Source organism: Mustela nigripes, chromosome 1 (genome assembly GCF_022355385.1).
Source record: "Mustela nigripes isolate SB6536 chromosome 1, MUSNIG.SB6536, whole genome shotgun sequence".
Taxonomy (NCBI): Eukaryota; Metazoa; Chordata; class Mammalia; order Carnivora; family Mustelidae; genus Mustela; species Mustela nigripes.
In genome coordinates, this window is record NC_081557.1 from 136,275,430 (window position 1) to 136,303,072 (window position 27,643).

Below are 27,643 nucleotides of genomic sequence, written 5' to 3' on the forward strand. Positions count from 1 at the left end.
TTGCAGAATGCACCATGTCATGGCCTTGCAGAATGAGAACAGGAAGCACTTTTCAGAGTCCAGAATCAATTCTGGAACCAGGACCACTCTCTATGTCCAGAAGAGGAGGCTATAGAATAGCCACTTGGCAAGATTTCAGAATTGCTGCAAACCAGCAAATACTGTGCATCTCTCGTTTCTCACCATTCTAAGGAGGGGTGTTTACTGACCTTATTCTATTTTATGTTGGGTGAGAAAGATTCCTATAAACTGTCTTTTTGGTTTGTAGGTTTGGACAGCAAGAGGGGCCACTTGCTGATCGAATAGAGAGGTCATTGTGAGATCCCTCAAAAATCCCAGACTTGAGGCTCCAAGCTTTGATATAAGTTACCTCACTCACGCACGAAGAGGTCAAGTGAATTCTATATTTGGAAAAAAGGGAGCAAACCTATGTTGCAACCAGAAAGGAGAACTATAGTAGTAACAGTACGGCCCATGAAAGATGGTGATTCAATAAGCTATGTGACTAGCTCTGGGCAATGAGCCATGGGCAGAAGTGACTTCAGGGATGTCTTACAGATATCGGAGTCAAAAATTGACTTTTATTGTGCTTAAGGCAATATATATTTGGAGGTTTGATATTACAACAGTTAACATGACATTAACAAAAACCTACCTGGATAGTAATCAGCCACACCATCACACCACCACCACCACGACCACCACTAACACACACACACACACACACACACACACACCCCTACACTGCATTGCCCACACCTGCTCCTATTTTAGGCGTAGGCTTACATGCATCAAGAGGCTATTTCTGAGTCCCCTCAGCCAGTCTAATTGAAGTTTCTCGGTCATTCTCTTTTTCTGAACACCTTATTCTTTCCTGCCATCTTACTCATCATGAGAGACAGTTACATACTCATTTCTGTGTACATTTATTTAAAATCTGTGTCCAAAGCTGATTCATAAGATCCATGGAGTCAGAAACTTCTGTCCACCAACACGCACAGGGTCTGCTCTGTGCTTGGCAAACAGCAGCCACTGGATAAATTTTTAAATGGTAATAAAGATAGGGGTGCCTGGCTTGTTCAGTCAGTTAAGCAGCTAACTTTAGCTCACATTGTGATCTCATGGTCTGGGACTCAAGCCCTGTGTTGGGCTCCCTGCTCAGCGAGGAGTCTGCTTCTCCCTCTCCCTCTCCCCTGCTGCTCCCCCAGCTCATGCATGTTTTTGCTCTCCTGCTCTCTCTCTCTCTCTCAAATAAATAAATGCCATCTTATTTAATGAATTAATTTTAAAATGGCGAGGATTAGCAAGTAAGGAACCATTACAGAAAAAAGACTTTTCATCCCAAGACCAAAACTCTACACTAAAAATCATAGAGAACTAAAATAAAATAAAGACCGTGGGGATTTTTTTTTTACCTTTATTCATTCAGAATGCAATTCTAGACCAATCAACAACCAAGAGAAAACCCTTAAGCTTTTAAGTGGCGTTAACAGGCTGAATAATATAACAGTATAGCTCCCATATGTACAAGCAAGAAGTCGATTTCCATTCTCATGAGATCTCTTCCTAAACATTTGCATTTCCTTCCCATCCAAAAAATGCATTAACATGATCATGTTTATATAGCTAGTCGGCACGAGACGAATGACAATTTATACTGAACTACTGAAATCGTGTGGTATAGTGCCCACCACTCCATGCTGTAGCCCTTGACCTTTTCAGCGGCATTCACTATGTGGCATCGTCGCCAATGACAATGAAAGCACTTCATTAATTTTGAAAAGCTAGAGTTACTCAGAAAGTTTCCGTATCGTAAATAACACATGGAATATTGCATTTAAGTCTAAAATAGCAAGATCGCGTAAACATTTGCTACAGTCCTCCTTGTAATATATGTAGGAAAATGAATGCTATATGAGAAGAAACAGATCAAGTTCTTATATTTTCACCTAAAAGTCTAGTTATTTAGTTTAAGTAGTGTCTATTAATACTGAAATGATTACAAAATAAATCAGTGTTAAATACTGCACAAAATCTAAAAGAAAATGGTCACGTTACATCATACTATATTGTAGAGATCATGATTAAAAGCAGCTAGTTAGAAGCCTCTTTTAAAAATTTAAAGTTTCTGACATCATTTTCCACCATTCCATCAATTCTTCCTTCTCCTCTTCTTTCCTTTGAGAAAATGACTCCAGTTCAAAATCAACCTAAAAGAGGAAATCAAGAATATATTGTTACCAAACTGCATGTGTATTTTTAAAAGCTGAAGTTTTAAAAATGAGCACAGTTCTAGAGCTTATAGAATAAGCTCAGGATAGCCACCTAAATTAAAGTATATCCTACAAATCTCTTGTGATAAACAAGATACTTTCAGAAAGGGGAAAAAAAAAAACAATCAAAAGCCATTATGTTTGAAATGTGCTTTGATCTTACAGTCTTGTAGGATTATTTAAAAGCAGATTATTCAAAAGCCGCTTATTTAAAGGCAATCTTTAACCTGAATAAGAAGATGTAATTTATAATTAATTTTTTCCCTTTGAGTATTCACTGAACGTCCCTAAACCTTGAATTTTCTCCTAAGAACTGGGGAAAGATGGCAGAATGTAGTTCAGTGTCCTGGTGTCCCAAACCATAGGTACTGCTTTCCAGAATCTTGAATCTGCTAAGGAAACTGACAGAGACATACACATCTCCAAACCACCAGAGAGGCCAGTGGCGCAGGAACTCAACTCTGTGCAAACTGCAAGTTCTCAGCAGGTCTATGAAAATCCACAGACTTCAGCATAAAAGGCTATTCAAAACCTGTACTTCCCAACCTCAGTCCTCCTCAGTCCCTCTAGATACCCCTGCTTTCATTGCAAATAGAAGTAAGGTTCCTTGATCTGGCCACTAAGTCCCTGGTTATTTAGGAATATAACACTCACTACCTTCTTCAAGCAACACTGGCCAGAAAGGCTAAGATCCACATAACTGAACATTTAACAATCTGTTTCTGGGGCTACTTTTTCCCAGGTTTCACTTGCCCAAAATTATCTCTTGATTTTAATACATATACAGCCTAATGTACATAGACACGCAATGAAAACCAAAGCACCAGGTAACAACTAAGATATTCTATTTGTGAAGCCAAGTACTTATAGTCCAAACGTTGGCTGTATGCACAAAAATGCAATAAACTCCTCTTAAGTAAACCTTTCAATTGGAAATCCTGCCAGCCATTCCCTGGTTGCAAAAATGTAATGCAAAGATTGCAGAATGCCCTAGAACCCTGCCAAGAGGAGTTCTGGTCTCACCACCACCACCTTCCCAGCAAAATAAGTAACACCAACTTAAATAAGATGTACTTTTTGATAGCTTTTAGCAGAGGGTCTCTCTCATAATACATACTTATTACATATTTGGTTAATGCCTAAGATCACCTGACAGACATAATTATTTTTTCCAAATGCTTACTGAGTATTATACTGGATTCTAGAAATAAAAAGATAAATCGAACAGAAATCTCATTTTCTAAATTTCTAAAATGAGATTTTAGATGGACATCAATGCGTCAAATAAAAAGTTTGATTTTGTTAAGTTGCATTTGATTTTCTTGTGGAGGTCTTCAAAAAAACTGAGAAATAATAAGGGAGCTTTGCACTAAGTAGCATAAAATCAAGCAAGGAGCCCTTGGTCACCTGCCTTTGCTTGGCCACGATTTTCTCATCTGTTAAATGGAGGTTAATAGTGGTACCTACCTCACAGGGTCATTATGAAGACTAAACATACATCATTTGAATATGTGTGACACACACGGAGAGCTCAATAAATCTTAGCCATTACAATCTCTTACCCCAACAGCAGGGCTATAAGGAACTGCTACTTTCTTTGTTATTGCCAGATACCCCGGAGCAGAGGCTGTGAGTTTATAGTTCCCAGGAACAAGCAATCTCCAGTAATCACCATCCTTCGCTGTAGGGAAACAAAATATCCACTCACATAATTATGCCATTTTAGGAATACCCACTATACCTCAGTTCAACTTCTCTGATTCCCTGTTTTTAAAATACATGTTTACGGAATTTGATAAAATGCCATTGAAATGAATGTTACACTCTCTTAGAGAAATACATACTTTTTTTTTAATATTTTTTACTTATTCATTTGAAAGAGACAGAGCAAGCAAGAGAACAAGCAAGGGGAAGGGCTGGAGGGAAAAGCAGACTCCCCACTGAGCAGGGCGCCCCATGTGGAAATCATGACCTGAGCTGAAGGCAGATGCTTAACTGACTGAGTTATCCAGGTGCCCCTAGAGGAAGTAATTTCTAATGACAATTTTACAGATATTAATGTCAAATTTTCAATAAATCTTCGAAGACAATGGATTCTCATAATCATGTCAGGAGTGACACAGTTAAAAAGATAAATAAAGCCCCCAATCCTGGAATCAGAGCATCTGGTGCTGTGTTTCGAGTCTGGCCAAGCATCTTGCCGTGATCTCCTGATGGACTGAAGCTAATCAGTGTGTCACAAAGTGTGACCCAAGACAGCCTCATCCAAAACCAGGCACTTGCTAGAAATTTCTATTTCTGAAGATTCAGAATATGTTGGTCTAGAGTGCTGGTGTGGAGGGACCTCATTTTCAACAAGTTCCCTGGAGAATTCTTCCCCCCCCCCCCCCTGGAGAATTCTTAAGCAAAGGCAGGGGTCATACTCTTTCTCACCCTACATGTCCACAGCTCCCTCCTCATCTCGTTAGGATCCCTGGCCACTCCTACATCATCAGTCTCACACATGTGCCTTCAACCCATCACCTGCTTTTCCCTCTTGGTTATCCATGCCTGACAAGCCACCAGCCCTGGCTCATTTCCAGAGCTGCACCTGCTCCCATGGAGCTGGAGGAAACACAACACCATGCTCCTCGGTCTCTGACGCATATACACCGACATAACCGAGGGCACAGAACCACTCTGTATCCCTTCTCGTCCCTTCTTCCCTGGTCCTTCCACACTCTCATCTTCCTAGACCAGTGAAGATCAATCACCTAGGAAACTGGTCAAGTGCAAATTCTAATTCACTAGCCCTGGGGTGAGGCCTGAGATTCTGCATTCCTAACCAGCTCCAAGACTGTGCTGACTTCAGGGGCCGGTCAGGGCCACACTTTGAGTAGCAAGGACTTAGCAGACATTTCACACTTTCTGCTTCTTCCTAACACCCCTGACATATCCTCTTCATCCTCCCTCTCAGTTGATGCTTTCCATCTTATTTCACTGTGAAAATAAAACCAGAAAAAGAAAAGCCCCTGTGACCATCTCTTCCAATCTTCCTCTGACTCCCACATCTCCTTTCAACTGGGGCGTCACTGATCACCCTTGCTTTTGTCTGAAGAGATCTGTCAGTACTCTCTATCTCTAATGTCTCTCCTGTTCTCTCTTAGACCCTCCAAGGAGGCTCCCACTGTCCCACGGAAACAGATTCTGTCGGGATCCTCCCTGCTGGTTCATTCACAAGGGTCATCTTTCTTGGCACTCCCAATCACTCCCTCCTTCTTGAAACCCTTCTGGGTTTCCAGGACAATTCATTTCATTCTTTCACTACCTTGGGCTCCATTCCCCCTTCCTACCCTGCCCTCAAAAAGACGGAGCGTCTCCTCAGATTTCATGCCTTCCTGCCTGTGTGTATTTCCCATGTTAGAGTTCCATAAAATGCCTGAGTCATGGAATGCAGAGAAAATCGTATCTCTCTGGCACTCAGGGTAACAGACAGAAGAGGCTCCCTTTGGCCAGAGAGGATGGATGCCTGGGTGCCTTCTCCAAGCTCCCCCGAGGGCTAAGTGGGCAATGTCTTGGCACAAATTCTAGTATAGTGGTTGGCAAGATGTGCTGGCACTTAGGGGGGTGTTGATAAATATTTGTTGAACAGATAAATAAATGGAGCTTTAGATAGGCAAATGTTAAGGATTTTTTTAGATACCCAAGTCATAAATGAGGAGGTCAAGAAAGAGGTTATGGTATAGAGTGATTTGGGAAATAAGGTAAATGCTCATTAATTATAAGGTATAAAAACATGCCAATAGTTCCTCCCTAAAAACATATTGTTGTTGTTGAAAAGGCCCCAACAAATGACAGGTAAACTAGAACGAGCTGCATAAATGTTGATTAACAGGGGCAGGCAGGTTTGCCAGGAAAATATATCCTCGTCCCCAAACAGGGAAAACGGAAATGGGGCTTTGAACTCAGAAATAACTAATATCCACCTCCACGCTGTTAACACCTGGTTTAACCCTGAGAAAGTCTGGATTTTTTGTACAGATTAAATGAAGAAAACAGGAGAGAAATCCTAGACACGTCCTGATACACTGGCATTGTTCTTTCCTATCCTTCCCACTCTCTCCCGAGGTCCTCCAATTAACAGCCTGTCAGCACCTCAGAGGCATCAGAAAGGCGCTGATACTTCAGCTCCAGCCAGTTCATTTGCCTTTGCCTCAAGAGCTACACAGACTCTCCAGTGGAGGCTTCCCAGGGGCAGCTCCAGGCCAAGACAGCGAGGAAAGGGCGCCACCTGCTGCATGCCAAGTTCTAAGCCAGCAACCATCCTAGTAACTGCCTGACTGTGCTCCCACAAAGGAAATGTAACTTATCAAAGCGGGCAGAGGGCGGAGGTAAAGAGACACTAGTCATTCGATTGTTTTGTTTAGAACAAGGTAGGAACTGTAACTAGGATGACAAGTAATCACGCTCTGTGTGTTACACTAGAGCCTCCAGATCAAGGCAGAGAATACCCACCGGATGTAACATCATGGTCAATTCCCTCCACGGAGATAGTGGCGTTGGCAATCGGGTTCCCTTGAAGGTCTCGGACAAAGCCTTTAACTCCTCTGTGTATCTGTGAAGATCAAGAACAAGCAAAAAAAAAAAAAAAAAAATCAAATTTAAAATGCTCTAAGAACACGTTTCATGCCAAGAATCTCCTTCTTTTCGAGCAAAAGACTGTAGATCCTCAGTGTTTAAGGATCAAAATATGCTCAAAAGGCTGCTCATTTTTTTTTTTTAACATCCTCTACACTGTTCTTTCTCAAGTGGACAAATGAGAAGTAATCCCCTGAAAACTGACATCTTATTCTGTCAGATAAAGACAATGAAGTAACTTCCAAACCACCAAAATAAAACAAAAGTCTGTCCTAAGCAGTTCTGGTCGTTGGCAGATTTCATGACTTTCTCCCTCTTACACTGGGTCACCTGTGTATAGGGGTATGGCCCCCGCCAGCTAGCAAGAATTACATTACAGCCTTTTTAGCACTTGTTCATGTTGAGGAAAAAGATAGATTGTGATTACTCTTGTAGTGAACCCATTAACAATATTCTTTTGGCTGAAAATAAGTGACCTGAAAGATCTGTGGACTTTAAAACTGAAGACTGGGTTTAGAAAGGAAACGGAAGAATAACGCCCCTCCATTAAGCCACAGTCGACAACTACAGTGCAAACTACAAAAGCAGCTTTTTCCTTCATTTTTAAACAGAATTCAACTAAGTCAGTATGTTTCAAGTAAGAGAGAGTCACTTCAGGTCCCCGAGAAAGTGCTGCTTCTGGAAACACCAAAGGGTGATACACTAAGCTTAATTAATTAACAGAAGTTGCCCAGATTCCCAAAGGCTCAGCTCGCTCCTCACTCCATCTAGCCCTAGAAAGTGAATTTGCTTTTGCTACTGAGGACACTGGAATATTTCCCACAGAAGGTAGAATAAGTCTCAGGCCTGCCTTTGTCATCAGAGAATAAATCTGGCAGCAGTACAATGTTTTATCAAACAGATGTCCTGGATTATCAATCAGCAAATCTTTTTGCATTTGCTATTAGTTTTAAAGATACAGAATCTCTACAACTCTACAAAAATAACATGTACTTCCTTCCTCTAAAGGCACTTTGGGGATCAGAAAAATTTTAGAGAAAAGGAAGAGCGATACACATAGAAAAAAATGCAAACCTTAAATTTCTTAATATGAGGGCTCTTCAAAGAAATTTAGAAAGCTTGCAAACAAACCATTATTTACCCACATGTACTTTATGCTCATTGAGGCACCATAATCTGGATATTGTCAATATTATAAACCTTAGAGAGATGAAAGTTTTAAATTTCCTTACCATTCAAAACTAAGTCAAACAATCACTTCAAAAACATATATAGTTCGCCTGCATTGGGCAAAAATATACCCAGTTAATATTCATGACTTTACTTTTTCTCTGCCTCTGCAACCCAAGACTTAGAGTATGCCATTTAAGAAATAGTGAAATAGGGGCGCCTGGGTGGCTCAGTGGGTTAAAGCCTCTGCCTTCAGCTCAGGTCATGATCTCAGGGTTTTGGGATCGAGCCTCACATCGGGCTCTCTGCTCAGCAGGGAGCCGACTTCTCCCTCTCTCTCTGCCTACTTGTGATCTCTCTCTGTCAAATAAATAAATAAAGTCTTTAAAAAAAAAATAGTGAAATAAGTAGATATCTATCTCTGATACGACAATTTTGAAGGAAATTTCTCTGAAAAATTACACAGTAGTAATAAATCTCAGTGAAAGTGTTACAGACTTTCACAACTCCACATGAATGCAGATCAGAAAATGCTGTCATTTTATGGCTTTTGCAAAGGAAATCACAGAAGTTCAAATTTCACTCATGCCTGAAGAAACTATTTACTACCATTGTCCCTCCTATAATGCTCTCTCCTCAGATTCCAGGACCTCAACCAACCAAGCCTGGAAAAAAAAAATCCAGAGATTCTCCATTGTCACCAGAACTGTTCATACCAGTAACCTTTAAGCCCTCCCCCAAAGAGCTTGCTGAAATGGACTTACTCTGGGATCCTACCATGCAAGCAGTGGGGTTCACTGATGGGAAAGGAAACTCATTTTTAACAAGAACCTAGGTGATTCTGATGCCAGTGCCCACGAAGCATTCTTTGAGAATTTCTTTGGGAATTCTGAGAACTAGACCGTGGCAAAGCTACTGAGTGAGAGGCTCTCCACCACAGCAAACTATTTATCCTAATTAACTTTGCAATTCCAGCTCCTGCAAACATCCCTTTAAAGCCCTGCAAGAGATTTCTTTTCAACCAATTACAGAATTAGACCTCCTAATCACCTATTTTCCATGAATTCTAAACTAGTCCACACTTAGACGTTAGGTCCAGGTGTTCAGTTACTATACCCCACTGTACTCTGTCCCATCATCAATAAAATAATTTCAACACAGAACTTCTGGCAGTCTTCACTGACCTGTCATCAGCCGTTGATACCCTAAACTCAGTGTTCTATGAAGCAAGCTGGAGGAGCCCATTGTAAATATCACTGTCACCGCCTCTCCACAGCTCGTACCATAACACTGAGGTTCTATCACGGTGGATCCTATGGGTCTTTGGACAAATCAAATTCTGATTCCAAGTGGCATAAAACAGGATGGTATGACCTGTTCCCTCTTCTTTCCAGCTTATGTCTATATAAATTGATGAGTTGATACATGCCTACTTACCACCATAAATATAACACATATTCTTCTCTTTCCTGATGGTACATATTTGTGGGTTTTGTTCTGTCTAGAATTTTTTCTTAAGAACTAAGGCTCAAGCAGCAGCTGAACCTGTTGTTTTAACTGATGAGCAGGACCAAGTTATGGACCCAGCGCCTGCCATGGCTCTTTGTAACTGACCTTTATTTGAGCAGTTATCATGCTCTCACGTGATTCAGTTCTGACATTTCTGAACTCACTGATAATCAGACTTCTATCCCCAGCACTTCACAGCATGCCTAAGACACTAGAGTAGCTGAATAAATTTTTGTGGAAAGAACTATGTAAATAGAATGAAAAGCACTGCGTTAAGTAGGCATTATTTGACATCTAAGAGGAGGAGGACACACCAAATAGCCCCGTCTTACCTTCTCTACCCCAAAAATATAATTACAGCTCTCCTCGAAGGAGAAACTATTCAGGGGTTCTTATCAAGGTTGTTCTAGGGTCAAAATGGCTAATTATTTTTACCTTTTGCTGTTGAAAATGCCTTTTTTATATTAACATGCAGAGGATCCCACTGATTGAAAACATCCTGTGTCATGAGTAATTTTTAATCTTTGTAATTAGCGCATCAATTCCATGAGAATCACTTTTAGTGAGGTATTCTATGGATATCTGACACGTGTAAAAGAACACTTAAGCTGATTTTACATCTTTTTAAATGCATCAGTTTCCTAGTACATGTTGTCCATATATATGCAAATAGCTTCATGTTTATTTAACATAATTTGTTCATATCAAATTAGTTTTTAAATTAGTCTGGACCATCTGCTGGCATGTGAAACTGACATCACTCTACCTAGCTTTGGGTGTAAATAGCCACATACAGAATGGAGTTTGAAGACCATCAAGGCACTGCAGGCAAGGATCAGAGTCTTTGGGTCTTCTTCCCCACCGAGGCCCCCAGAGCCCATGTCCACATAGTATAGAAGTGTGGGGTTGGCAGGGTATCAGTAGGTAAGGTATCTTACTCCCTCAGGCAGTGAGATTTCCCCCCAAATTCTGTATAGACCGTACTGGAATGGCTCCATTAAGTGCTTCTCTAGAACAGATATGGGACTGTGTCATCAGAGGCAATATGGCATGGTGATTCTGGAAGGACACAGCCTGGATTTAAACTGTGCCTGAGTGACTTCAGGCAAGCTGTTTGACTTGTCTGTGTCTCTGATCCCTCATTTTTAATTCAGGGATGATGATGATGATGATGAAGATACAACTTCCCTTATGAGGTTGTTGTGAAGATTAAATGTGTTTATGATCACATGTAAGGCATTCAGAACAATGCCTGGGAAACAGTAAATGCCCAGGAAAGGTAAGCTATAGTTATTATGATTACCTCAGATACCGCTGAGTCGAGGGTGAAACAAGTGGGGCACGTTAAGGCACAGAAATTAAGAAGGCACTCACACTCGGGTACAGATCCTATACCTGCATGCCCCTGAGAGTAAGTGCCTCCCTCGGTTTTGGATCCTCGATGCTTCACTTACCTCACCCTTGTCCTGATCCTGTCTGGGATGCCTGACAGGCCCAAGACAATCAGGGTGGAGGAGGGTCCTAAGACTGCCTGGCTTAGAGCAATATGAATGAACACAGGGTGTCACCTCACTTTACCACAAATCTCAGTTTAGTCGGTTCTCAGTGAATATCATGAGGCACAAATGAAAGCCTGTTTGGACCACTGTTGACATGTTTTCCAAATGTAGCAGCCTCATTCTGAGTCAGATGGACTCCCCTGACTCCTGAGATGGGCTCAGTATGCCTGGATTAAATGCTCTTAGATCTCCCATTTTATGCTGGAGACAGTGTTTACCTGCTCGAGGTAGCTAATAAGGGAGTTTTTGTTATCCTCCCAGTAGCTCTTCAGAGTGTCTTCAGGTGGAAACTTTTCACAGCTAAGCTCCACGGTGATCTCGAAACAGTTGCTGCTGAGGTAATTGAAGTCTTGCATTCCTGCCAAGGTACCAAATGGAAAGTCAGAATTTACATGTGGAGACGAAAACCCTACACAAACCGTTCTGCTGAATTGGGAGCCAAGCAAAAAATACACCAACCGCTGCATTTTAAGTAGTCTGTGGGAAACCACAAGGAAAATCACCTACCATAAGGGACATAACAACAGAACTGGGAGGCTGTTATTGCTTTAGAGCAGAAATTCTCTTGGGTTCTTAAGCAATCACTTAGCTGAATGCTTTGCGGCTGCTGGGTGCTAAAGCAGGCATCAACGGTGTTCCGCGTTGCTGGAATTGTCTTCAAAGAAGACAATTGGGAACAATGGCATCAAAATGACAGAAGAGGAGTTTTCTACCATCTTCCTCGAAAAAGACCCAATTTTGACAATCACGCATGGAACAGAGCGCCTTTGTGGAAAGCCAGGAGTCCAGAGCAAAAATTCCAGCACACCATTGGAAGAAAAAAATCAGAGACCAGATGCACTTAAGAAAGTAAGAGTAATGGTTTTGCCTTCCTTGCATCACCCCTTCCCTAAGGTGGTACAGCTCAGTGACAACAGAGAACTTTTTGGTCCATGATTTCTCTCAGGAGGCAAAGTGGGAACATGTGAGTGAGTTTACTGGACACAGCTTCTTTCTCACCCCATCCAGAAAACTTAAGTATGCTATATGACTGGGGGCAGGGAATGGCTAGGAGAACAGTAGGCAAGACTTTCAGAATGTATCAAAGGAATGTGGATCTTACTAACCTTGTCAGAGAATCCATCAGAAAGCCTACCCATGAGCCACTGGGGACACCTTGCCAGCAGACCCCTCGACTGGCCCACAGGCACCCCTAACGTTCTACACACCCCATCCACACACCCCGCCCTGTAGCAAGCTCCCCCTGCATGCCACTGATGGTAGCAACAGTGAGTCTTTGCAGATGACTGATGAGCACTCACAGAAAGCTGGCCCAACACTGCATGGCTGAGAGAAAGGACACAAATTTGAGCATTTAGCACTGCCCTAGGGAAAGCAAAGAGGAGGCTATCAGCAATTGGCCTGACTTTGCAGGATCAAAAGAAGGCATGCATACAATTTTAAGAATATTCCCCTTAACAAGTAAGGAGGAGGCATATCATAGAAAAGGTCTGGGAAAGCCTTGGAATTCCTAACAGGACTAAGAAAAGTTATCATTCTACCAAAGCCAGTCGGTAAAGAAAGGAGGTGGCTCCTTCTTCAGATGGGAAGGAGGCAACAGAAACCTTCAAGGAACATGAAAAATCAAGGAAACATGACACCACCAAAGGAACACAATCATTTTCCAGTAACCAAACCTGAAGAAATGGAGATCTATGACTTTCATAGTAAAAAATTCGAAATAGTTGTTTAAGGAAGCTCAATGACCTACAATAAAAAACACAATTCATGAAATCAGGGAAATTATATATGAGCAAAATGAGAAGTTTAACAGAAAGATAGAAATCATAACAAGAACCAAACAGAAGTTCAAGAGCTAAAATAACAATAACAACAATTACAAAGAATTAAAAGGGGTAAAATGCAGTAGGAAGCATTAATAGCAGACTGGATCAAGCAGAAAAAAAATCAGGAGGCAGAAACAGGCCATCTGAAATTACCCAGTAATAGGAAAACAAAGAAAAAGGAATGAAAAAGAGTGTAGAAAGCCTACATGACTATGGGACACCATTAAGGAAGCAATCTACACATCACTAAAGTCCCAGAAGAAGAGAGAGAGAGAAGAGGCAGAAAGTAAATATCAAGAAATAATGGCTGAGAACCTCCTAAATTTAGGAAGAAATTTGGACATCCAAGTTCATAGGTCACCCAAAAATTTCAATTCAAAAAGATCTTCTCCAGGGTGTATTAGAAAAAAGTAATCAAAAAATCAAAGACAAAAAAGATAATTTTAAAAGGAGCTAACAGGGGAAAAAAACAAAAAAGCTTATAACTTACAAAAGAACCTCCCCCAACCCCACACATGAGGCTATCAGGAGATTTCTCAGTAGTAACCTCATAGGCCAGGGAGGGAGTGGGATGATATATTCAAAGTGAAAGAAAAAAACTGCCAACCAAGAAAACTTTACTCAGCAAAGTTGTCCTTCAGAAATAAGGCAATAAAGACTTTCTCAAACAAAAGCTGAAGGATCTCATGACCATTAGAACTGTCTTACAAGAAATGCTGCAAAGTGTTTTTGGTTGTTTTTTTTTTTTTAAGATTTTTATTTATTTGTTTGACAGACAGAAATCACAAGCAGGCAGAGAGGCAGGCAGAGAGAGAAAGGGAAGCAGGCTCCCTGCTGAGCAGAGAGCCTGATGCGGGGCTCAATCCCAGGACCCTGGGATCATGACCTGAGCCAAAGGCAGAGGCTTTAACCCACTGAGCCACCCAGGCGCCCTGAAAAGTGTTCTTGAAGCTGAAATGAAAGAATACTAATTTTTAACATGGAAACATAAAAAAAATGCAACACACTGGTAAAAATAGGTATAGAGTTAAATCCAAAATACTCTAACACTGTGTTATGGTAGTCTTAGTCACTTAACTCTAGTATGAAAATTAAAGGACAGAAGTATTAAAAATAACTATAGCCACAATAATTTATTAATGAATATATAACATAAAAGAATGTAAACTGTGACATCAAAAACACATTATTGGTGGGGCATGGTATAAAATGTCTTTTTGTAAATGATCAAAATTAAGTTGTTGTCAGCTTAAAATGGACTGTTATGTCTATAGGATGTAAGTCTCATGCTAACCACAAAGCAAAAACTTAATACTTCACAAAAGACAAATGTGTAAGAACTTAGCACATCACTAAGGAAAATGATCAATTCACAAAGAAGGTCAGAAAGAGAGGAAGAAAGGAACAAGGGAACAACAAAAACAGAAAACAATAAGATGGTATTAATATGTCTTTTAAATGTTAATGGTTTAAATTCTCCATTAAGACATAGAGTATCTGAACAGATTTAAAAACAGGAAAGAAAAAAAAAAAAAAATCAGGATCAAACTATATGGTGCCTACCAGAGCCTCAGAGCCTCACATCATCTTCAAGGACAAGGAAAGCTTAGAGTGAAGGAATGGAAAAAGATATTCCATGCAAGAGGAAACCTAAAAAGAGTAGGGGTAGCTATACTTTTATCAGACAAATACACTTTAAGACAAAAAGCTCTAACAAGAGACAAGAAACAGTCATTATAAAATGATAGAAGGGTAAATTTCTCAAAGGACATAACTCTTGAAAATTATATATGCATTCAACACTGGAGCATCTAAATATATTAAGCCAAATATACTAACAGACCTGAAGGGAAAAATAAACAACAATGCAATAATAATAGAAGAGTTAATTATCCTAGTTTCAACAATGGATAGATTATCCAGTCAAAACTCAATAAATAAAAACTGCCCTTGAACTATATGTTAGACCAAATGTACCTAACAGACATATATGGAACATTCCACCCAACAGCAGAATTACACATTCTTCTCAAGCCCACATGGAATATTATGCAGTATATATTCACAATTCTGTAGAAAATTAAAACAACAGACCTCTGAACAACCAATGGGTCAAAAAGGAAATCAAAGGAAAACCAAAATATCATGAAACAAACAAAAATAGAAACACGGCATAACAAAATTTACAGGATACAGTAAAAGCAGCTCTAAAAGGAAAGTTTATTATAATAAATGCCTGCATTAAGAAAAAAGAAAGATCTTGAATAAACAATCTAACTTGATACATCAAAGAGCTAGAAAAAGAACAAACTAAGTCCAAAGTTAGCAAAAAGAAGGAAATAAGAAAGATCAGAGCAGATACAAATGAAATACAGACAAGAAAAACAAAAGGAAAGATCAACAAGTCTAACAGCTGGTTGTTTTTTTTTTTTTTTTAAGGTAAGCAAAACTCACAAACATTTAACTAGAGTAAGAATTAAGAGAGTGAAAACTCAAAAAATAATCAGAAATGGAAGAGGAGACATTACTACAACTGATATGACAGAAATACAAAGGATCCTAAGAGACTACTATAAATGATTATAGAAAAACAGCTGGATAACCTAGAAGAAACGGATATATTTCTAGAGACATACAGCCCACCAAGACTGAATTATAAATTATGAAGAAATGGAAAATCTGAAACAGATCAGTTACTAGTAAGAAGACTGAACCAGCAATCAAAAACTTCCCAAAAAAGAAAAGCCCAAAACAATATGGTTTCACTGGTGAATTCTACCAAACATTTAAAGAAGAATTAACACCAATCCTTCTAAAACTCTTCCTAAAAATTGAAGAGAAGGAAACACTCCCAAACTCATTTTACAGGCCAGCATCACCCCGATACCAAAGCCAGAAAAGGACATTACAAGAAAAGAAAACTACAGGCCAATATTCCTGATGAATATAGTTGCAAAAATTCTCAATAAAATACTAGCAAACTGTATTCAACAGCACATTGAAAGGATCATACAGAATGATCATGTAAAATGTATATTTAGGGCATAATGATGGTTCAACATAAGCAAATCAACAAATGAGAAACACCACATTGATAGAATGAAACATAAATATAATGATAATCTCAAAAGCTGCATAAAGAGATTTTGACAAAATTCAGATTCTTTTCATGATTAGAACTCAACAAATTGGATGTAAAAGAAATGTAGCACAACGTAATAAAGGCTATATATGACAAGTTCACAGCTAACATCCTACTTGATGGTGAAAGGCTGAAAGCTTTTTCTCCAAGATCAGGAACAAGAAAATGGTGCCCACTCTCACCATTCCTATTCAACATAGTATCAGAAGTCCTAGTCAAAGCAATCAGGCAAGAAAAAGAAGTAAGACATCCAAATTGGAAAAAAATGAAGTAAAACTGTTTGCAGATGATATGACCTTATATATAGACAGTCCTAAAGAGTGCACCAAAAAACTCTTGGAACTAATAAATGAATTCATTAAAGTTGCAGGCTGAAAACCAAAATACAAAAATCAGTTGCATTTCTATAACTAACAATGAACTATCCAAAAAACAAACAAAGAAAACCATCCGATTTACAACAGTATCAAAAACAATAAAATACTCAGGAATAAATTTAACCAAGGAGGTAAAAGATCTCTAAACTGAACACTGTAAAACACTGATGAAAGAAACTGAAGAAGACACAAGTAAGTGAAAAAATATCCTGTGTACATAGGTCAGAATTAATATTACCAAAATGCCCATACGACTCAAAACACAGATTCAAGGTACAGATTCTATCGATGCAATGTAATCTACAGATTCAATGTAATCCCTATCAAAATTCCAAAGGCATTCTTTATATATAGAAAAGAAATCCTAAAATTTATATGGAACCACAAAAGACACCAAAGAACCAAAGTATCTTGAGAAATAAGAATAAACATGGAGACATTACACTTTCTGACTTCAGTCTATACTACAAAGATAAAATAATCAAAATGGTATGATACTGGCATAAAAACAGACACATAGATCAAAAGTCCAGAATCAAGAGCCCAGAAATAAATTCTGGCACATTCAGTTTACTAATATTTGACAAGGAAACAGGGAATACTCAATGGGGAGAGGTTAATCTCTTTAATAAAATGCATTGGGGGAAAAAAGAAACACAAAAGACACACAAAAGGAAGACACTGGAATGTTTTCTTAAACCATACACAAAAATTAACTCAAAATGGAATGGAAATCATATGGGCCATATGATTTCAGGTCCATTGCAAATCAATGGACCTGAAATCATAAATCCCTAGAAGAAAACATAGAGGAAAAACCTCCCTTGGCAACAACATTTGGATATGGCAACAAAACACATAGTAAAAAAAACAAAAATAAATAAGCAGGACTACATCAAACTGAAAACTTCAGTACAGAAAAAGAAAGTCAAAAAAATGAAAAGGCAATCAATCTATAGAATGGGAGAAAATATTTATGAACTATCTGATGAGGTGTTAATATAAAAAATACACAAGGAACTCATACAACTCAATAGCAAAAAACAAATAATCCAATTAAAAATGGACAAAGAACCTGTCTAGACATTTTTCCAAAGAAGACATACCCATAGCCCACAGACATCCAAGAAGATGCTCAACATCACTAATCATCCGGGAAATGCAAATCAAAGCCACAATGAGATATCACCTCATACCAGTTAGAATAGCTTTTATCAAAAAGATAAAAGACAATAAGTGCTGGCAAAAATGCAAAGAAAAGAGAACTTTTGTGCACTGTTGATAAGAATGCAAATTGGTACATTCACTATGGAAAATGGTAGGTTCAGAGGCTCCCAAAAAAATTAAAAATAGAATTACCATATGATCTAGCAATCCTAATTCTGGGTATATATATCTAAAGAAAATGAAATCATTATCTAAAAGATAGTTATCTGCACTCCCATGTTCACTGCAGCATTATTCACAGTAGCGAAGACACGGAAACAGCCTAAGTGTCCATGGACAGATGAATGGATAAAGAAAATGTGGTATATATAAACAATAGGATATTACTCGGCCATAAAAATTAAGGAAATCCTGCCATTGCTAACAACATGGACGGACCCTGAAGGCATTACGTGAAGTAAAATAATTCAGACAGAGAAAAATACTGAGTGATCTCCCTTACATATAAATTTTAAAAGCCAAACCTGTAAAAAATAGGAGTAGTGATTGCCAAGAGGGGGACGAGGAAATAAGATGTTTGTCAACAAGCACACACTGCCAGTTACAAGATAAGAAAGTTCTGGGGAGCTGATGTATAGCATGGCGACTATAGTTAACAATACTGTGTAATATATCTGAAAACTGCGAAGAGAGTAAATATTAAATGTTTTCACCACAAGAAAAGAAAAAAGAAAAATGGTAACTATGTCAAGTGATGGATGTCTTAACTAGCCTTATTAGGTAATCATTTATGCAATACATTCATGAAATAAGTCACATCATACACCTGGAATTTACATGATTTTATACACAATTATAGGTCCATAAAGCTGGGGGGAAATAAAATTTTTAAATAGTAATTTTTTTGTAAGTGACAATAGGGCCAAACCTTCAATCCTAACTGGGCTGCTAAAGAAATGTGCATCTGTCTAAACCGACCTCTCTATCATGGAAGAGCTTGGACGGTCATATAAGATAGTCTGACATACTATTTTGTTCCTTAAGTCCAACCAAGAGCACAGTAGATTCCTAAGGGCTTGGGAGTCTTACTAATATACTCCATACTAATTTAACAGTCACTGAGTATCTACTACAGATGAGGCATAAGAAGAACACTGCAAACAGCACTGAGAGAAGATTCTGCATCCAGAACAATTTTACTTTGAAGCTGAGTCAATCTAGTAGTGAATGCTGTCGCTACCCACAAGATTGCTTTTACTAAGCCAGGGGGTCCATCCCCAAATTGCTGTTTGAGTGTTGGCTGTTCAGAGTTCAGAGCTGACCCCTGTTTTCTACAAGAGCTGCTTGCTGATAGAAACTACCTGACTTGGGAGGTCACACCCTCCTATCCTCCATTCCAAAATCCTCCTCTGCAATCCCCAACCAAAGACTGACAGAAGCCACCAAAGGCTGGTCGCCTTGCCTCAGGGCGCGATAACCCCCCTGCGGTTTACACTTGAGGACTTCCTCCCAATGGCTCAGGCCAAGGCTATGGCTGTCTCTGTGACCACATCCTCCTTCAGCTCCATCCATCTCCCTACCCTGCCTCCCTCACTTCCGTGCAGGGTTTTTTCTAAAGAGCACTTCCTCAATAAATTACAAGCAACCAAATCCCTATTTCAGATTCCACTTCTGGAAAACATGGACCTAAGACACTGATTTCACTCACTATCTAGGGAGCTAAAGGAAGTCAAAACTTTCGTAGACTGATTATTGTGGTTTATAATCACTGATAAAGATCAGTATTATTATTATTATTAATATTATTGTCATTATTTTGCAGATCTAGATCTCTTGGTATTCTGTAGACAACACATTGTTTGTCCATAAATGTAATTCCAAAGGTATCATTAATTTTTTTATAAAAATTGAATTATGAAATTACTTCCCATCTGATGTATGATGCATTTAATATAGTCTAACTCCTAAATCTGACTTTATTTCTCAGGCTATGGGAGGAAAAAAAGTGCTGAATCTGATCTGGTCTGATGCGAAATATAAATCAAAACAGAACAAACAAACAAACAAAAAAAAAAAACAGAACAAACATATATCAGAAAGAAAAATGTCAGGAAAAATGGTTTTCTCCAGGCATAATTCAATAAAAGAAGCATAATAAACAAACCCAAACCCTATAATTCGCTAGTGCTGCTACTGGCCTAATTCTCTAGCATTTACAGGTGGGTCATAGAAAATCATTTTTGGTCAAAGAGGGAAAACAAAATCAGTTATCTTTACATTTCATTCTTCAAACTGGGTAGAGTGAGTGTTACATAACTGTTGGTGGTCCAGCTAGCCATGAAAATAAGAGTTCTATGAAGTCTACTTGGGCAAAGGGAGCCAGGACTGCTGCCGTGGTTGCCTAGAAGATGGCTTCCTCCGGTGGCTGTGCTGCCTTTTCCCTTTTCAGACCCCATAAAAGGTAAAGATCTTCATGATCTAAGAGTGCTTATTACAGTAGTGAATATCAACTAATATTCCACATCAAACAGTCCCCATTATCCCATCATTTAAAAGAAAAATAAAAGGTATATGGATGAAGATACACTGCCCTCCAATATATTCTTCTGCCTAAAAACTTAACTAACATATAACAAGGAAGCTCTTATTCCCTAAGGTCAGAATTTGAAAAGTAGGATATTTCACAATACTCAGTCTATATTTTCCCCATGGACATCTTTAGTTCATTCTTATGTCTTCAATTAGCATCTTAATTTTTAAAAATCCACAAAAACGAAACTATACATAGCAACCATTCATTCCAAAAACTAATTTTAATGGGTGAATTATAGGTTCCATCTATTTCTTAACGTCTGAGGACTGAAAGCTCCCCACATCTAAATGGTAATTATAAATAATTCACTACCTCCGAAGCACAAGGTGAAATGGACACTCACCGCCAGGAACACTGTACCAAGCAGCACCATTGGTTGTTCCATCTATGAAGCTGCTGTCATCATCGTTCTTGCGACACGGTGGCCGATTGGGGTCAGACATGGGTGGGTTAAAAGAGGAATATGCCCGAGCCAAGCTTTGGAAAATGGCATCATCTGGGCAGGAGCTATATTCATGAGCACTCCCTAGAAAACAAACCCACAGGATTAAAGAAATCAATTTAGACCAAAGAGCTCTGCGTGTTTTCCAAAGAGTGATTCAGTGTTGTCTCTTGCTGATATATTTTCTTTCTAGAAGAGTTTATTTATTTATTTATTTATTTATTTATTTGACGGATTGAGAGAGAGAGCAGCAGAGGGAGAAGGAGAAGCAGACTCCCCGCTGAGCAGGAAGGCCCATGCAGGACTCCAGCCCAGGATTTGCGATCATGACCCTGAGCAGACGAGCCACCCAAGCACCCTCTTGCTGGCTTTTTTTAAATTTTTAAGCAACATCACTATGGAAAATAAGTGATGGTCTAAGTGCTCAACAATTACACTTAGTATGTAAGTGCTATATGATTCCATTCCATACCACAATGTAGAAATTGGGTAGAATAGGACATCCTACTTAGTATCTGAAAGCTTCACAAGAAAAGGTGAAAGTTCATCATAAACTAGACCTGAGAAAACAGAAAGGAGATTTCCACTGTCAGAATTTTTAATTTTAAAAAATGTGACCTCTGAGTGCCTAGGTGGCTCAGTCAGTTAAGTGGCTGCCTTCTGCTCAGGCCATGATCCCGGGTGGGGCTTCCCTGCTTAGCTGGGAGTCTGCTTCTCACTCTGCTTATGCTCACACGCGCTCTCTCTCTCAAATAAATAAATAAAATCTTTTAAAAAATAATAATAAAATAAAAATAAAGTAAAAAAATAAAAATGTGGGTGCCTGGGTGGCTCAGTGGGTTAAGCCTCTGCCTTCAGCTCAGGTCATGATCCCAGGGTCCTGGAATCGAGCCCCGCATCGGGCTCTTTGCTCAGCAGGGAGTCTGCTTCCTCCTCTCTCTTCTGCCTGCCTCTCTGCCTACTTGTGATCTCTGTCTGTCAAATAAATAAAACCTTAAAAAAATAAAATAAAATAAAATAAATAAAAAATGTAACCCCATAGCCACCATGCATCATTTTCACACATACTTTTTGGTATTCGAGTTTTAAAGTTTAAAAAAAATCCCCCAGGGGCGCCTGGGTGGCTCAGTGGGTTAAGCCTCTGCCTTCGTTCAGCTCAGGTCATGATCTCAGGGTCCTGGGATCGAACCCCACATCAGGCTCTCTGCTCAGCGGGGAGCTTGCCTCCCCCTCTCTCTGCCTGCTGCTCGGCCTGCTTGTGATCTGTCAAATAAATAAATAAAATCTTAAAAAAAAAAATCTCCCATGTGTAATATGGAAATAAATTATATTTTGATACACTGTAGTCTTCTTCATATATGATAAAATATGCTAGGTTTTTAAATTTCCTAGGTATTGACAAAGTACAAAATCTCTAAATTTTAATGATGTTTCACCAAAGACTTTTTTCAAGGCTCAAAGTTTCCAATATCTAAAATTATCATCATGTGCTTCCAAAGAACGAATTCTTCAAAGGCCCCCTGAGAACCCATCCAAAGTGGGAAATTCGCTGGAGCAACAAAAAGTAAGTTGAAAATAACTATCTGGCTAAAGCTTGCTGTACCTGAAATTTAACTAAAACGAGTTCAAGAAAGTCAAAGCACCAGTTCCTCTCCCTGACACCACTAGAAAGAGTCCCAAATGCAAAAGCAGGAGTGCATGGTAAGACACGGAGAGACCACACAGGCCCTGATCAAGCTCCAAAAAGACCGCTTTCATTTTTAAGTCCTCTTGTACACAAACTGCATAATTTCCATTATCTCTTGATTCTACCTGGGTCCACGAGTGACCAAGTTCATGACCTCTGTTTTCTCCCTTTCTCTTACATTCCATCACAATCATATTCCTCGTCCACTAAACTTACTAAAAAGTTATAGTCTTTTTCTGCCAAATATTATTATTATAATATTTATATATACATATATAATATTTATAATAACCAATGCCACATGAAATAAACTTACGTCCTTCTCTAGGCAAAATCGTTTAATGGCCAGTTCCTTAAAAGAGTATTATAGAAATCATCCTATAAACCAGCACAAAGCAATTATAAACCTTGAACCATTAGAGAAGCAGGAAGGACACCTACCAGTCCTCGTCTCGTCATAGGGGTAATTGGCCACAAGGTCTCCTCCGTGGAGATTGGCTGAGAGCACAAAAGGAATATCCATAATCCAGTGAATAACCGCCTTAGTCTCAGGAGCAAGCTGTATTAAAGATTAGAGAGTAGAAGGGTTATACACTTGGTTATCACTGTTGGGAGCGCTCAGCAGGAAAGACAGAAAAGAAAAAAACAACAATAAGGTGAAAGCTGGTCATAGGTCTTCTCTCAAATGCTTTGTGGTTGTGGTCATAAAAATAAAAAAGCTTCCAGTAAGAGCAGCATTTCCATCTCTATCTTTCTCACTTACAATAAAACATATTTCAATAGTGTTTGAATTTCCTTAAATGTTTTACTTTTGTGAGCTGCCAGATTTTCTCTCTCTCTCTCTCTCTTTTTTTTTTTTTTTAGCTTTTTTCTGTTTGAAACTTAAAAACCATCATGCAAATCACTTACAAATTCTGGGACACTTCCATCTGATCTTTGTTAATAACAGCTAAGAGTAAGACAAAGAGGAAAGAAAATAGTTGGGACTGAAGAACAAGGTTCTTTCTCCACAGTGGTTGAGCTCTAGAAATGTATGACAGATTTTATTTCTTTTGTTACTAATTATTATTATTATTTATTATCTTCTTTTGTGGCTTACTATTTTTCCAATTCCCTCCAAGTACCTCTAACATTGTCCCTACAAAAAAATACTAAATTGGGTCTCTTTGAAAACTCACTATAAAACAACACCTTACTTTGGGAAAGCCATCTTAAACAAAGGCAGAAGTTTCAGAAATTCATTTTGCCTTAATTTAATGACTCACAGCATTTCATATCCTGGTAGCAAAACAAAAGAGGAAAGAAATTTATACCAAAGAATCCATCTGGAGCCAGACACGTGATTCATATGATGAGGTTTTAATAGTAACTAGAAAGACTCTTAATCCCCCAAGTACCTTATTGATCTTAAAAAAAAAAAAAAAATTCCTGGAGCTGTGATTCATATTCTTCTTTGGGATGGAAAATTTAACAGCAGCAGAAGGGTGTGATGGTTACGAGATCTTGTATTTCTGTACCCCTATTCAGTTTCAGTTGTGAGCTTCACAGTATCCCCATTGGATAGGCAATGATTTCATGCCCTTTTCACAGGAAAGAATCTAGGGATTCACCATGTTAATAACATGTCCAAGTTCACACAACTGAGAACTCAAATCCAGTCTATAAAACTATAAATTCCATGTTTTTTTCAGTTGATATATAGCTTGATACATTAATGTATAAAATCTATTTTTCATGTAAGGGAACTTATAATCTTGAAAAAGTGTGATTTAGAATACGGTGTTGTTTTTATTATTTATTTGATTGGTTTATCTCATTCTTCCTATAAAAAATGTCTACTGTTGAAAATGTAAAGGAGACAAACACAAAGAAAGAAGATTAAAGTGACCCATAAGTGTACCATCTAAAGATATAAACTGCTAACATTTATATGTATCCTTTTCAGTCTTTTCCCAATGCACTAATGTAATTTTTTACATGTGATAATTTGTGTATAATTTGTATGAGAACCTTTTTCATTTCATAATGGGTAACAAATACTTTTTCATGCTGTCAAACAGCCTTCTAAGTTAATAGGTTAATGGCTGAATAGTATCCAATATATGGATATATCTTTTTTTTTTAAGATTTTATTTATTTATTTGACAGAGAGAGATCACAAGTAGGCAGAGAGGCAGGCAGAGAGAGAGAAGAGGAAGCAGGCTCCCTGCTGAGCAGAGAGCCTGATGCAGGACTCGATCCCAAGACCCTGAGATCATGACCTGAGCCGAAGGCAGCGGCTTAACCCACTGAGACACCCAAGCGCCCTGGATATATCATTCTTAATCATGAAAAAATAATAGCCAATACTTACTAAACATTTTCTGTGGTTTTTTTTTTAAATCTGTCATGTTGACACATGACAAATTAGAATTTTTTTAACTGTACATTCTTTGATTAACCAATAAAACTAGAACCATTTTTGTATGTTTAGTAACCATTTATGTTTAGTCTTCAGTGACATATTTATACATGGTTTAATTGATTTTTCTATTGAAATGTTGATCTCTTGCTAATTTGCAAGGGTTGCTTACTTAGTAAAAACACTAACCTTCTATATTATAGATATTTTCTGAGTTTGTCATTTGTCTTTCAAATTCAGTTTTTTCAATTTAATAACAATAATAATTAAAATACAAAATATTAAGATATTTATGTTGTCAAATCTACTGATCTTTTCTTTATGGTCTCATTTGCTTTCGTATTTTATTCATTCATTCAATAACTATTAAGTGGCCACCAGGTGCCAATTTTTCTATATAAGGGATTCAGAAAGTTCTATCTCCCTCCCAAAATTATATATTTACCAAAGTTTTCTTTTTGTAAGTTCAGACTTTTTATATATAGATTTTATGTTGCTCTAGGCTGATATTTGTGAGATGAATTTATCTCAATTTCATTTATTGAATTATCCTTTCTTTCCACAATGAGCTGAAAAACTCCCTTATGATATACTCTTATACATACTTAAATTTGTTTCTAGAATTCAAATTAATTTAAATTAAATCCAGCTTAAGTTTTGATTTAAATCAACCTTAAAATGACTAATACAGAACATTTCATCAGAAACGGTCTTTAATCCAAAAAATGCATATGCTTTTCTTCGTAATGAATTTATGATTTATTAGGCTCAACTGCTAAAAAAAATGGCAATAATATTATATGATATGAGTTTAATACATTCTTTTATATTCTGTTCAAAGTTTTCCTTGTAGTATTGAATTTCTTTCCAATCCTCTCCCTTGAACATCCCCTTCTTTCCTCCTATTTACTCAAACCTATGGTAGGTACTGGTAAGTATCTCAATGAGTTCAGAAGAGACAGAAATCTCTGTGGTTTGGAAGATCATGGAAGATTTTTGGAAGGAAGTGAAACTCTACTAGGCCTTGGGAAAAAAATCAGGTAGGCTTTGGATAAGTGGAAAAGAGAGGAGAAGAAAGAAAGAAAGAAAGAAAGAAAGAAAGAAAGAAAGAAAGAAAGAAAGAAAGAAAAGAAAAGAAAAGAAAAGAAAAGAAAAGAAAAGAAAAGAAAAGAAAAGAAAAGAAAAGAAAAGAAAAGAAAAGAAAAGAAAAGAAAAGAAAAAGAAAAGAAAAGAAAAGAAAAGAAAAAAGAAAAGAAAGAAAGAAAGAAGGCTTCGGGGAAAGCAAGCAAGCACTGCCTCGGGCAAAGGATTGGTTTGAGTGGGAGCTCACAGGCAAAGCCCTTACAGGGGCAGACTGTGCTTTTGGATTTATTATTCACCTAAAAGTGTTCAGAACAGTGTGCATGTATGCTCCCATATGTTTATAGATTAATACATGCCTTAAAAAAATAATTCTAAAGGAAACATTCCAAGATGTGAATGGTGGTCATTTAAGACTACAGGATAATGCATTCTTTTTCTCATCATCTATATTTACTTTATCTTTTTGTTCATAATAGCATAATAATTTTGTAATATAACATTTTTTTAAAAACTCTTTTGGAACAAAGATCCAGTCCTGAATACACGAAGTCATATTCAGCTATTAGGTTTAGCCTACTGCTAATTCTTATATATACACTTCCTAATATACATGTTACTGATATATTCACAAGCAAGCAAGTAAATTCCACAATTTGACAAATTAAATACAGTTTGTCTCTAGCTACTAAAAGAACTTTTTAGGCTGACTAAATGCTGAGATCCCCTAGGTACTGTAATTATATATTTAAGTAATCTATAGAGAAGCCTCTGGAACATCTCGAGATTGAGCCCCAAGAGAATCTAGAGCCAATTATGACCTATCTTTTTTTTTTTTTAATATTTTATTTATTTGAAAGACAGAGATCACAAGCAGGCAGAGAGGCAGGCAGAGAGAGAGGGGGAAGCAGGCTCCCCGCTGAGCAGAGAGCCCGGTGCGGCGCTCGATCCCAGGACCCTGGGATCATGACCTGAGCCTAAGGCAGAGGCTTTAACCCCCTGAGCCACCCAGGTGCCCCTATGACCTATCTTTAAAATTTCCATTTAAAGACTGTAAATATAGCTTAAATTTATTCTCTATAACTAGATGGCTTTGGCTCTTAAAATATATTAAAGCCATGTTTATTTCCATTTCTTCACAAGACAAGCATAAGTAGTTTAATAAGTTGTTTGACTCATTTTAATCGACTCCATTTTCAAGCAATCCAGGCCAAGGAGCCCAAGAACAGATGAGAAAAGACAGCAGGAAAAACTCCAGGACAGCAAGGGAGAGCTTTTATTCAGAGGTTCAGAAGAACAAGGAAAGTCTCTGGAACACGTGGTAGAAATGCAGATGCCATTTCATTACCCATTGTCACAGCGTACACACCCCAGACTTCCTGAATCTACATTCATAAGTCTGCATTTTTAACCCCAAATTCCTACAAAGCTTGAAATTTTAAAAACCACTCTCAGGACAGATTGGTGGTGGCCAGAGACAGTTGGGGGTGGGGCAGCAATGGGGAGGGAAAGGAGTAAAGGTGGTCAAAAGGTATCACTTCCAGTTATAAAAGAAGTCATGGGGATGTGATGTACAACACGGTGACTACAGTTAAAAATACTGTATTCTAGGGGCACCTGGGTGGCTCAGTGGGTTAGGCCGCTGCCTTCGGCTCAGGTCATGATCTCGGGGTCCTGGGATCGAGTCCCGCATCGGGCTCTCTGCTCAGCAGGGAGCCTGCTCCCCTCCCTCTCTCTCTCTGCCTGCCTCTCTACCTACCTGTGATCTCTCTCTGTCAAATAAATAAATAAAATCTTTTT

General features: G+C 38.4%; 1 protein-coding gene across 1 annotated transcript in view; it reads right to left on the bottom strand.

Annotated features, from left to right (window-relative positions):
* Positions 1-561: 561 nt before the first annotated feature.
* The window catches only part of CPE (carboxypeptidase E), a 109,489-nt gene continuing 82,407 nt past the window's right edge, over positions 562-27,643 (bottom strand). Inside the window, exons 4-9 of the mRNA XM_059374214.1 lie at positions 22,804-22,921; positions 20,577-20,759; positions 11,347-11,486; positions 6,768-6,867; positions 3,836-3,954; positions 562-2,210 (exon numbers count right to left, since the gene is read on the bottom strand). Coding sequence (XP_059230197.1) covers positions 2,112-2,210; positions 3,836-3,954; positions 6,768-6,867; positions 11,347-11,486; positions 20,577-20,759; positions 22,804-22,921 — 759 coding nt within the window. The 3' untranslated portion in view covers positions 562-2,111. The remainder of the gene's footprint in view (positions 2,211-3,835; positions 3,955-6,767; positions 6,868-11,346; positions 11,487-20,576; positions 20,760-22,803; positions 22,922-27,643) is intronic.